Raw genomic sequence first — 12148 nt, 5'->3', positions numbered from 1 at the left:
AATTGGATGAAATATACGCAATAATTAAAATAAATTTATTACAAGTTTAAAAAGTTTCAAAGATATGAAACTATGAATAATTAAATATATTTCCACGATATCTAAAAAGGTCTATTACAGCGCGATGGCGCGGATCAGCGAGCAATCTAAGCGTTGTAACTCGGACTCCTTTGTCCCGATCGCAATCTCCATAAACCAGCTAAACACCTCCGAGATTCCCCTCACGAGGACCCCGGGAGGCTGGGGGTATGAGGGGGTCTGGGGCGGTAGACCCCCCTAGTTATACGGGAGTTAAAGTGCCTTATGATTTCGCGACTTCACCCCGCCGGCTTAGGTGATCGCACTCTTTTATTAATCCATAAAATCCAACTCTAAATGTTTGTGGCAACGCGAATATGTACATTATTTATTCGACGGGTTATTCGAAGTTTGAATTACAATGTAGATTGATCAACCAAGTATATGCTTACGTTGATTTAAAGTTCATTTGTTAAGTAAAATTATGTCATTATACTCGAGTGTGATATAGTATAAGGTTGCTTAGAAGAAAATATAATATATACTTTTTTAAATACACAGGACACAGTGTTCTTATATCTGTAACAAACAAAATTGAAGACAGGCATAACAGGCCTTGCTATCATCAGCAATTTCTTCCAGGCAACCTTTGTAATATTGTCATAATGATTTCTATTTAACTATGTCGCTATGGGAGGCATGATGATGAACTAAGTACCTACACTTCACCGAGCTGTCTGTTGGACCAACGTGATAGGTGGTGAGCCGTATCGCTGTCTATAATGGTGCCAACTGTGTTAGTGAGAACTGCACTTAAGATAAATTAATAACTCATTGGTGCAAATCCGGTACCGGGTTTCGAACCGGCGCTCCCCGATTGAGAAGCAAGCCGGCGTACCACAGGACCACAGTGACTCTTAAATTAATGAATATGTATACAGGCTGTTTATGTTTTATGTTATTTTAAAATTATGTATGTTTGTCCACAGGCCCCCCGTCGCGGCGAGAGAGCGAGTTCAAGAAGCCTGCGCACGCGCCGCAGAATGGTCGCGTGCACCATCGCCCCTACATGTACAACAAGGTGATACACACTTTATTACTACTCCCATCGTACATACATAAACTAGTTTACTAATATGGATAGCACCTTTGCTTTGAAAAAAAAAACAGCGAAACCGGGATTGACTAGAATCGACGACAGGTGAAATGTTAGGTTTCATGGTATGGGTTTACTGTATGTAATAAACCTGTAATGAAAGGAACAACAGTATTTGTATGAAGACCACCCAAGACTATTATCATGGGTACCCATTACTATCTAAATTAGTCAATTTTGTTGTTAACGGCCTCCGTGGTCCAGTGGTTGAGTGCTCTGCTCACGATCCGGAGGTCCCGGGCTCGAATCCCGGTGGGGACAAAACACTTTGTGATCCTTAGTTTGGTTAGGACATTGCAGGCTGATCACCTGATTGTCCGAAAGTAAGATGATCCGTGCTTCGGAAGGCACGTTAAGCCGTTGGTGCCGGGTACTACTTACTGATGCAAGTACGTAGTCGTTACTTGAATCACGTCAGGGTTCTTTAGCGGCTCAATAATAACCCTGACACCAGGGTTGATGAGGTTGGTCATCCACCTCAAAACCCACACGATAGAAGAAGAAGAATTGTTTTGAACCTGGTATTTTGTGTTTTAATAACGAAGGGTTTGATAAACTTCCCCTGTACAAGTGTTCTATATGTCAATTTTACAACGAACCATTAAAAAGTATGCGTTCACCAGCAGGAATTGTATAGACAGGGCTATAAAGACTTTCCGCTCGCTCTATTCAGGAGAGCTATTGAATTTTTAACCGTAAGCTCAGGGCTCTTTGTTTAACCATGTTTCATACTGGAATCGTTTCAGTATCGCTAAATATTCCACGGCGAACAACCGAACTACGGGTAACTTTAACAGAACTTGAAGTTTTCAACGTTCAAAAATAATTTATGTTAAGCCTGTTTATACCGTGTTATTACGTAGCTGTGGTTTTGCTAAAGCTCATTTATTAGTTAAAAATATATAATAATAATAAAAACGGATATTTCGGACAAACCACAACACATACAAATACAAATCTTTATTGGTAACATAAGTTATATGTAAATGGTACAGAGGATGGTAAGTACATTAAGTAGGTGTATACATTATTATAACAAAGAAATTCATTAAATTCATAGAATATGTTCTTAAACAACCACTCTTTTATGAGCTTTTTAAAAAATATAAAGCATTATATATTTATTTACACAATTAAACAACAATGGTGCTGAATCCAGTACACACCATCTAATTTTATTTTAAGTTATACCTGTCATTTTCTTATCTACTGAAAAGGAAAGGGACGGGCAATCGAATGCCATAAATTTTATGGAACACACGTCAATTTTACGCAGAAATTTGAAAAACATTCCTAAATCTTTTTATTGGCCAATAACCCGACAGAATCATGTTGACAGCACACGTCGAACAGGTTGAATATCAGCGCGATGCCTATTTTATTCGCCCAGGTTATGTATTCATTCACTCATTCATTTTAAAATTAACAGTTGTCAATCATCCGTCCCTTTTTGGCGGATAAGAAAATGACAAGTATAACTTAAAATTTAGGCCGTTATTGGAGAAACGCAGGTAACATGACAAAAAATAAATAAATCTGAGTTCTAACTCGTAATTATTTAGACCGAGGTGAGTTTGAGTGCCACAAGTTATGAGAATACAATTTACAACCACACTTGGCATTGAAGTCCTAACATGAATTTGATATCCAACAATACGTACTATACATCCATCGCAAGACGGACTAAGTAGCCATGCTTCACCGAGCTTGCTGTTAGACCAACGTGATAGGCGGCCGTCAATAATGGCCGAGCCAACTGTGTTAGTGACAATTGCATGTACGGTAAATTACCAACTCATTGATGCAAGTCCGGTACCAGGGATCGAATAGGGTAGTTTCCAACTAGACAAATGACTTACTTTTTACTAAACGCCAAAATACGAAATTACTATGGAATTTTTACGAAAAAGCAACCCATGACGTCATAGAAAACGTGATAGAAAATATCGCACTTATTATTACATTTTTCTTTATTAAAACTCATAAATATGTTAAATAGAAAAAAGGAAACACGTTTTGTTACCTTTAGTCTTTATACATTATTTTAGTCCTTGTCATCCCGTAATGGCACTTGCAACAGTGTCGAAATATCGGGAGTCTCATATCCCTATTTCAAACGCGGTAAGAACCCGTTATTATGTGCTTTAGTCTTTATTTAGTAATCAGAATTTCATAATTTATCCTACCTGGGAAACTATCCAATTGTCGTTCTCCGTCAGAGAAGCAAGGCGGTGAGACCCAGGACCCCAGTGACTTGACAGTGAGCGGTTCAAGTCCGTATAGATAGATAGGCCAACATGTTACAGTGGTTCTGTGTAGCAGCGGGTAAACACAGACCTCCTCTCGAGGGAGAGGTAGAGAGAGAGTATTCAAATGGAGGTATTTTCAATATGTCGTATGATTTTCAGAGCGACGCGGCCGGCTCGACAGGGGCGCCAGCGCACCGGCCGCCCAACTTGCGGATACCTAACGGATTCCAAGCTCAGGTAAATTCATACATCATTAAACTAGCATAAACACCTCCACCAATCCGTAGCACACCCCGGACACTTCATGCAAAACACCTCGTTTTACACAGACACTTAACATCGACGTTACCGTACACGCGCATCTGTGTGTGTGACGTCTGACGCCCATACGATTGAAGACTAAAGTAAGACCGAGGGGTGGAGGGAGGGAAACCTAGCTCAGACGCTGGCGGGGAGCGGAGAGTAGCCGTTCTATACGCAGTGTTATTCCTTATTCTATGCCTGTAGAGGAGTAGCGTGGTCGAGTATAGTCCATAGGTACTCATGGTCAGCACATTTCTTTTCGGACAATCGAGTGATTATTTCACTTGATATTACCTCAGTATCATGAACTGTCACTTGATATTACCTCAGTATCATGAACTGAATCATCAGTATTCGCTACGGTGTCACTAACACCCTGTATAGGTATTATGTACTCGTATATATACGGTTGAATGACGTTACGACTCGAGAGAGAAATAGTGTGTGTATGACTAAGGAAATTTTAAAGAATCCAAATCTAGCTCATACATATATACTTCCCAAGTTTTATCATGGTTCTAACAAAAATTTTACTAATAAAATAAAGTTAAAGCATTGTGTGTTTTAGCCCGTAAAGTTTACGGTTTGCAACCCTGGGTGTCCGATACGCTCTTGGCCGGTTTTTAAGCAAAACGTTGGTCGTGAATTGTGGGATGGTTTATAGCACTCGTAGAAGGTACCGTACGTTTGACCTATTAAATAAGTAGTTATTTCCACCGACGTGGTTTATGCATTATTTGAATTTGTATTTTTAATTCTTTTGGAAAACGAGGTCGTTTTTAACCGACTTCAAAAAAGAGGCAACTTATCAATTTGACCCGTATGTATGTAATATTGTCGGAATTGCGTCATCATCTCCCTAGCATTATCCAGATATCATTATGATTTGACAGGTCCGGCTTTTTACAGAAGCGACAGCCTGTCTGACCTTCAAACCCGCGAAGGGATAACCAGCCCAGTATAGCTTAGGTTACATACCTCCGAAAATGCATTTCTCCGGAATGCGGGTTTCCTCACGATGTTTTCCTTCACCGCTGAGCACGTGATAATCATTTATGATCCAAACATGAATTCGAAAACAAATTCAGGCAGTGACACACATCGCAGTATAAAACGGTTTAAAGTCGTAAGACTGATCTTTTAAAATCCAATCCCCATTGTTTAACTATTGTGTCTGGAAATCTCGGCCTTATGTAGTTAATAATAAATGTGGTTGGTAGATGTGGCCAATAGTACAACGAGTACAATAGAACGCTTATTAAGTTTCAAGCTACTTACCTTTCACTTTTTATTTAATTAGTTCATAAACTCCCAAGTTATGATTCCAGTCGCCAAAAATAGCTCGTTTCTATGAAATCATTTTCTGAGTAAAATATAAATTTTCTTTACAATCTTTCTCGCTTACCTCTTTTCTTTGTGTTTCGTCGGGTAAAATTGTTCTTATAAATAATATAATGAAGTTTATGCCCGAGCTACCTAATCACCTTATAACAACTACTTACTTAATTCAACTTTTAACAGGGAGGTTGACTAATTTTTTTTCATCAATCTACTCGCGTGAACGTTCTTCAGATTAATCGGAAGTCCGTTTTTCAATATTTTGTCTAACGCTGGAGATATACTAACTAAAGTCAGTGGTGGGGGAAAGTTCCGTCCCATTCTAGAAAAACGGTATTTCTATAGCTGATTGTACTTTTAAGGCACTGGGGACAAATGTAACGTCACGGGTTCCTATTGCCAATTCTCTATGCCTTGATTTTGGGTGAATGTAAATATTTAATTATTCAACGAATTTCGATTCTATCAATTTGTCTTTTTTACAATTATTACGTTAAAATAATATTTCTTGTCTGTGTCTGTGAGGCAGTCACAAAAACCGGAGCTGTCAAATCTTCAGGTTATACCTCTATAATGCGGACCATGTGAAAAACGGGATAACGCTAGAGAGATGATGAATTTAGTACACAGAGAAGATTAAGAACGCTAGAAGCACAAAATCGTATAGTTTTATACACTCGGGAGTCCTAATTGCTTAGAAGACAGTCTGATACCGAAGGTTTTTTTTTTGGTCCTCATTAGATAAGGAACGCAGGGCCTCCAATTAGTGATTCTAATTAATAGACCATTGAGCGACTGGTCTGTCAAAATGAGCCCAGCAACATACTTTTACTGCGCACGAGCAGTAAATCATGCGGCACTGAACGCAGTAAACGCGCCCTATATTTAATCGCCTCTGCTAAACAGGGCATAATGTGTTCTCGTAAAAGTAGTTTTATTTTTGCGCGTCTGCAAATTTATATAAGGTCTTTTATGAGGTAACAAGCCTTATCTTCTTTCTTTTCAATAATAATTTTGGAAAAGCATCTTACAGTAAGATTTACAAAAGAAAACATAATGGAATAGACAATATTTGGCAACATTTGGTCTGGAATCATATAAACCCGCCGCACCCTACTATAGAATATAAATTCCTGCCACAATAGCACCAATCCACCCCACTTTACCCCCTACAATAAAAATTACAGCGCGTGACGTCTACCGGGTGTAAAAGGCAGATTCTTAGGGGTCCCGAATCTCAATAAGAAAAACGAAACCCTTGTAGGATTACTTTCTTGTCCATCCGTTTGTCAAGACTGTTCTCCAGAACGCGTGGAGGTATCGAGTTGCAATTAACATCTAATACACCTCATCATTCATTCATGTGATCATTCTTGAAGCTATAAAAAATCAACTCAATCTAAAGATGCAGCCTTATTTAGACTTCTTTTCATACATTTTTTAGGTAGGTTCAAAACCTACGACGGTCCCCGATACCGACCCCGCCGGCGTGGTCGACGATTTCCCTCATTCAGCGCTTATCGCTATCGACCCACTAGGGTCGATTAATTCTTTCAAATATTTTTCCTCTCAGACGACGCCCTGAGCCGAGGTTCGCGCCCAACTGGGCACCCTCAGGCCTGTTGTCTTAAACGTTGTACCGGGTGAAAGCCTTCAGCGCTCCCCATTTGTCCGGCCAAGTAGTTAATGCCATCTGCGGCAAATCTACAATAAGTCAAAAAAAAAAAACAAAACCTACGGGGTACTTCCCGTAGGCCTAGAATCATGAAATTTGGCAAAAAGGAAGATCTTAAAGCATGCATATTATTTATGTATCACACACAGTACACATAATGTATTCTTAACAGCCTCTGTGGTTTAGTTAGTGGTTAAAGCGTTGCAGTCACGATCCGTAGGTCCGAGTACGATTCCCGATTCGGCGATATTGTTGTAATCACAGTCTGTGTTTGTTTAGCTAGGACATTGCAGACTGAATCATCTGATCGTCCGGAAATATAAGATGAATCCGTGTTTCGGAAGGCACGTAAAGCCTTTGGTCCCAACACCTCCACCTACCCGTACTGGAGCAGCGTGATGGAGTTTGCTCCATATCCGTCGGGTCGATTGGGAAAGCTTATGTCCAGTGAACAATTTTTGGCTGATAATGACTAATTGGTATGTTTTTTTTTGTTTGCAGAATGCCATCGACAGCAGTCAACCGCCAATAGAATCTATTTTAAAGGTACGTACATACAAATTGTTTTTTATTGACGTATATTAAAGTGTTTAATGAATACTCACGCCTATTTCCCACCGGGGTAAGCAGAGACTATAGAATTCTATTTGCTTCGATCCTGACACATTTCTCTTGCTTCCTCCACATTCATCAATCGCTTCATACACGCACGCCGGTTCAGAGTAGATCGTATTAAACCTTTAAATAAATAGGAAAAATAGGCGGGAAATAGGCGTGAGTTTATGTATGTATGTATGTTAATGAATACTGCGGCTTTTTCCTAGTATATAATTGCCACTTAAAGCGTATAATTAAGTTTTATTTAGCCTAAATTTTAGTATTGATTTTATTGTCTGAGGAAAACATCGTGAGGAAACGCACATTCCCGAGAAATATGACTTATGACCTAACCTGTATTGGGCTGGTTTTTCCTTCGCGGGTTGGAAGGTCAGGCAAGCAGTCGTTTATGTAAAAGCCGAGCCTGTCAAATTTTCGGGTTAGGTAAGCGGACCCTGTGTCAACGGAATACCGCTAGAGAGATTTGTGTTAATATTGATTATATATATTCGTTGTGGAATGCGAAGTAGAGTACATGACATGGCTAACGAAAACAATGCGATAGCCAGAAAAAGGCCGCTCTAAAAATTATAAAAATTATAAAACAAGAAAATATTTCTCTGAAATTCTTCCCAATAGCGATGTTTAGCAGATACCCGTGGTCGAATGCCTGAAAATCTGTCTTAAGAATTTGCGTAACAGCATACGACCACAGCTATCTCTATAGAGAAGTATTTTCTTCTTTCATACTTTTTAGAGCATGATTTTTCCGTAGTCCGGTTTTAGTTTTTAAACTTAGATAATCAAGTTACATAAGGTTAAAATATTGTAAATTAAATAGTATTGATTACGTTGAAAGACGAGGCGTTCCCATCATAAGCTCAAACTCAAATTCAAAAATTTCTTTATTCAGGTGGTAACATAGTTACACTTTGAATCGTCAATTTATACATACTAAATACGTGTTATGTGGAACATCTCACCTGCCTAAACCATCTTCTCACAACCTGTAAAGTCGGGGAAAAGTATCTGCGAAAAAACGCACTAGCATCTTCTGATTACGCTTAGGGAAGCTCTGGTAACTAGAGGTAGTTATTTATAACAAAAAAATAAAACACTAATTTTTTTTGTAAGTATGAGGAGCCATGTCAGGGGCCTTTGGCGGCTCAATAATAACCCTGACACCAGGGTTGATGATGTCGGTAATTCACCTCTCAACCCACACGATAGAAGTAGAGAAGAAGTAGGCGAAGATCTTAAAACTGAACCGCTGGGTGCGATTGCACGCTGTAACACAGCTGCCCGCGGCTTCGGTGATTCGGGCCGGCCTCATGTAGTTTATTTTTATGTTGTCGTCTTTCGAATCTGTTACTAATACTAGGCTAAGCTTTTTGTTACTAACTAAATATGGACTAGTTTCCGAAATAAATATTTTGAATTTGAATTTGAAAACGATTCTATTTGTTACAGGAAATGAAGTCCCTGCCTACTCCGTTGTCTGTGATAGCGGCGACTCCGCGGAAAGAACTCGAGAACAAATTCACCTTCAACCCACACACCAAATGCCTGGTAAGGCTCTTTGTTTACGTTATTTTCCCTACCCCATTAGGGATTACGGGCGTGAGTTTATACATAGTGAAAACTGCACTTAGGATAAATTAATAACTCATTGGCGGAATTCCGGTACCGGGGGTCGGACCGGTGCTCCCCGTCTGAGAAGCAAGCTGATGACACACAGGACCACAGTGACTTCTATAATTGGCTACTTGACAGTTTCCAGTTAAGTATTTTATAAAATACAAACGCTTATTTTATTCCTCTTAAAATATTTTATTTTCTCGAAAAAGCTTTTTAAAGTAGAAAAAAAAAAACATATTTTTCTTCATTAATTTCAAATTTCGCGCGAAAACGGTTATTCCCGTGACATCTTGCCCAGTGACGTCATATTTCAATAAATATTATAATACTTAGAAAAAAACATATTTTTCTTCATTAATTTCAAATTTCGCGCGAAAACGGTTGTTCCCGTGACATTTTGCCCAATGACGTCACATTTCAATTTGAAACTGTCAAATAGTATAACATAATACCTGACAGATAGTTTTTGTTTCATTTGTGAAATATGACGGCCGCCCGAGTTTCGGGTCTTGTAATATACACAGACCACCAACCCGCCACCAACCCGCAGTGGAGCAGCGTGGTGGAGTATGCTCCATGCCCCCTCCGGTTGATTGAGGGGAGGCCTGTGCCCAGCAGTGGGACGTATATAGGCAGTTTATGTATGTTAATATACACAGATAAAAAAATGCATTCTTATTTTTTAAAAATAAAATATTTCAAAATGATCTTTATAAAAAAGTCTATTGGATAATTATCGTTAAATGATTAAACTACCATATCCGACATATTTCATATTTGATTGTTACAACTGTCAAATAGCCAATTGAACTTAAATTTCAAAATACGTAGGATAAGCTGCAAAAGTCCAATCAGTTTTTTTTGCAAAGTAATAAATTAACTGGTTGCACTTAAGACCTCCTGGTTACATGTCGTTTCTGTAGTAGAACAAAAACAACTACAAAAACACAAATTTTATAATCATGACAACTAATGGTTCATAATTTCACCACTGTTTACAAATAATTCGCTGGGCTCAGTGACTGAACTTTTGCTCTTTCCTTGTATCTACTGTGATGAAGGCATCTATAGTGTCGTTTTGTTTAACAGGTGCAGGAAACCCCTCAACCCACAAACGATCTCAAAACACCTCCCCTACCTAAACCCGGTAAGTAATTACCTTTTCATATTAAACAGGCTCGTCTGCGTACCGTGCCCTGTCTAGTGTAGATAAACGATTGGGCGCCAATATCTATTAGGAACTTTCGTTTTTAGTCAGCATACAGAGCGGTTTGGATTTACAAATTCAGTATTTTGAAATGAAATTAAAAACGTGATAAAAATATTTTTATTAAGTATAAATTAAAAATGCATAAACAAATACTTTCCATTCAGACAATTGTAACAACACACACATTATTAAAAACAATTTTAAAATAATAATAAATAAATCTAAATAAAAAATGTCCTCCAACTCAACACGTCGAGGCAAAGTCTCCAAAATACTGGCCACGTTGCCTCTCTGCACAGCCAAATTGACTCTGAGCAAAATAAAAAAGCCAAAGCCAGCTCTAGAAAAAATAAATTGTAGATATATTGCAGGTATATTAGATACATCTAAATATTATACCCGTATTAAAACATATAGGAATAGGAACCCATTTTTAAAAGTAAAAAATGTTATTTAATTATTTGTACACAATAAAACATACAGTACAGGTAAGCTTATCTCTAAACAAAGATATTTCTTCCAGCTGGCCTACGTGGCGACAGAGATATTCAACGTATAATATTATATAGATAGACAAATTACTTTATCTAATCATAATTATTTAATCTTATCTGTTAACAAGAATTCCTTCTGAAACGTATTTTTAACAGTGCAAAGCGCATTAAGTTCGAATTATTATGAAGATCGGGACGTCCGGTGCCGATTTGCCGACCTAGTGAATGCAGCTCTATAGGAAACAATTAAAACTTAAAAGCCACGTTATTGTCGGTGAAGCATGTTCCATCTATCCCAATTAGATAGGAATCATTACTGAGCCAGATATCGTAACGCTCCAATTCTGACAAATGGTCGCGTAAGACGCAACGTAATTTATTTTCATTGTAAAATACACACAAAAATATATTAAACCTTGTCAGTCATAAAGCCCTCCAGAAAGCGAGCCCCGTCCGAACGTAGATAGATAGATAAAATACTTTATTGAGCACAATGGATACAAAATACAGAGATAAGGACAACATATACAGAAAAACACAACAGGCGGCCTTATTGCCCACGTACCCATAACGTACCCATTATGCTTGCAGCGTTGCTTCTCTGGACCGCAAGTGAAATACGCTACGGCGATTGTATAATAATATTTTGATTACATAACTAGTAATCGAAGTCCGGTAAAGATATATTTACAATTAACACGTGCAGGTTAAACGCATGACCTTGGAATAATAAGCGTTTAGCGCACTTGGAAATACAATAACATTTTAAAATGATTAAGTTTACATATTCATGTCTTATGACAGTATTGTTTATGCACTATACATATGTATATAATTGTCTAGAGGCAAATTGTGTAAGTAAACCAAGGCCACTTGCCATGTCGACTCGATAACATAATCGGCGTAGCGTATCGATATAGCGGCGCGATAAACTGGGTTTAGTAAACGATACGTTTGTAGAATAATATTATCAAACATAACATACGAATACATAAACTAACATCCATCATATTCATCTTGGAATTTCGTATCCTCTTCGTATCAAAAGTGGCGTGTAAACGATCTGAAAATAACGGCTGTGATTTTTGTTTTTATGGCACTTACTCACAAAGAGAAAATTAAATCGAAAAAAAAAATCTTTGTGGTTATGATTGACAAGATCTGCGGGTTCAAGTCCCGACCGAGTTAGAATGGTTTTTTTTTTTTCGATTGAAATTATCTCTTTGTTACTATTAAAATCGGGATTAAGGATCGGGATATTTGAGAGCTGCGGTAGCCCAGTTGGAAAAACGCTTGACTCACATTGTGAGGTTGCAGATTCGATTACCAGCACGGGCCTAAACCAATGCTTCTCCAATTTGTTTTCGAGTTCATGTTAATTCGTTATCACGTGATCATCGGTGAAGGAAAGCGTCGTGTGGAAACTCACATTCCCGAGAAATACGTTTTGGAGGTATCTATATGACCAGC

The 12148-nt window shown here is 38.3% G+C and overlaps 1 protein-coding gene across 4 annotated transcripts in view; it reads left to right on the top strand.

Annotated features, from left to right (window-relative positions):
- Nucleotides 1–12148, top strand: part of LOC126375636 (AF4/FMR2 family member 1-like) — a 263770-nt gene that overhangs the window by 186878 nt on the left and 64744 nt on the right. For all 4 annotated transcript variants that reach the window (XM_050022662.1, XM_050022661.1, XM_050022659.1 and 1 more), the window contains exons 5-9: nt 1008–1099; nt 3583–3660; nt 7241–7285; nt 8807–8905; nt 10064–10121. In XM_050022662.1, coding sequence (XP_049878619.1) covers nt 1008–1099; nt 3583–3660; nt 7241–7285; nt 8807–8905; nt 10064–10121 — 372 coding nt within the window. The remainder of the gene's footprint in view (nt 1–1007; nt 1100–3582; nt 3661–7240; nt 7286–8806; nt 8906–10063; nt 10122–12148) is intronic.

This window comes from Pectinophora gossypiella, chromosome 19, assembly GCF_024362695.1.
Source record: "Pectinophora gossypiella chromosome 19, ilPecGoss1.1, whole genome shotgun sequence".
Classification (NCBI taxonomy): Eukaryota; Metazoa; Arthropoda; class Insecta; order Lepidoptera; family Gelechiidae; genus Pectinophora; species Pectinophora gossypiella.
This window is presented reverse-complemented; position numbering and strand designations above follow the sequence as displayed.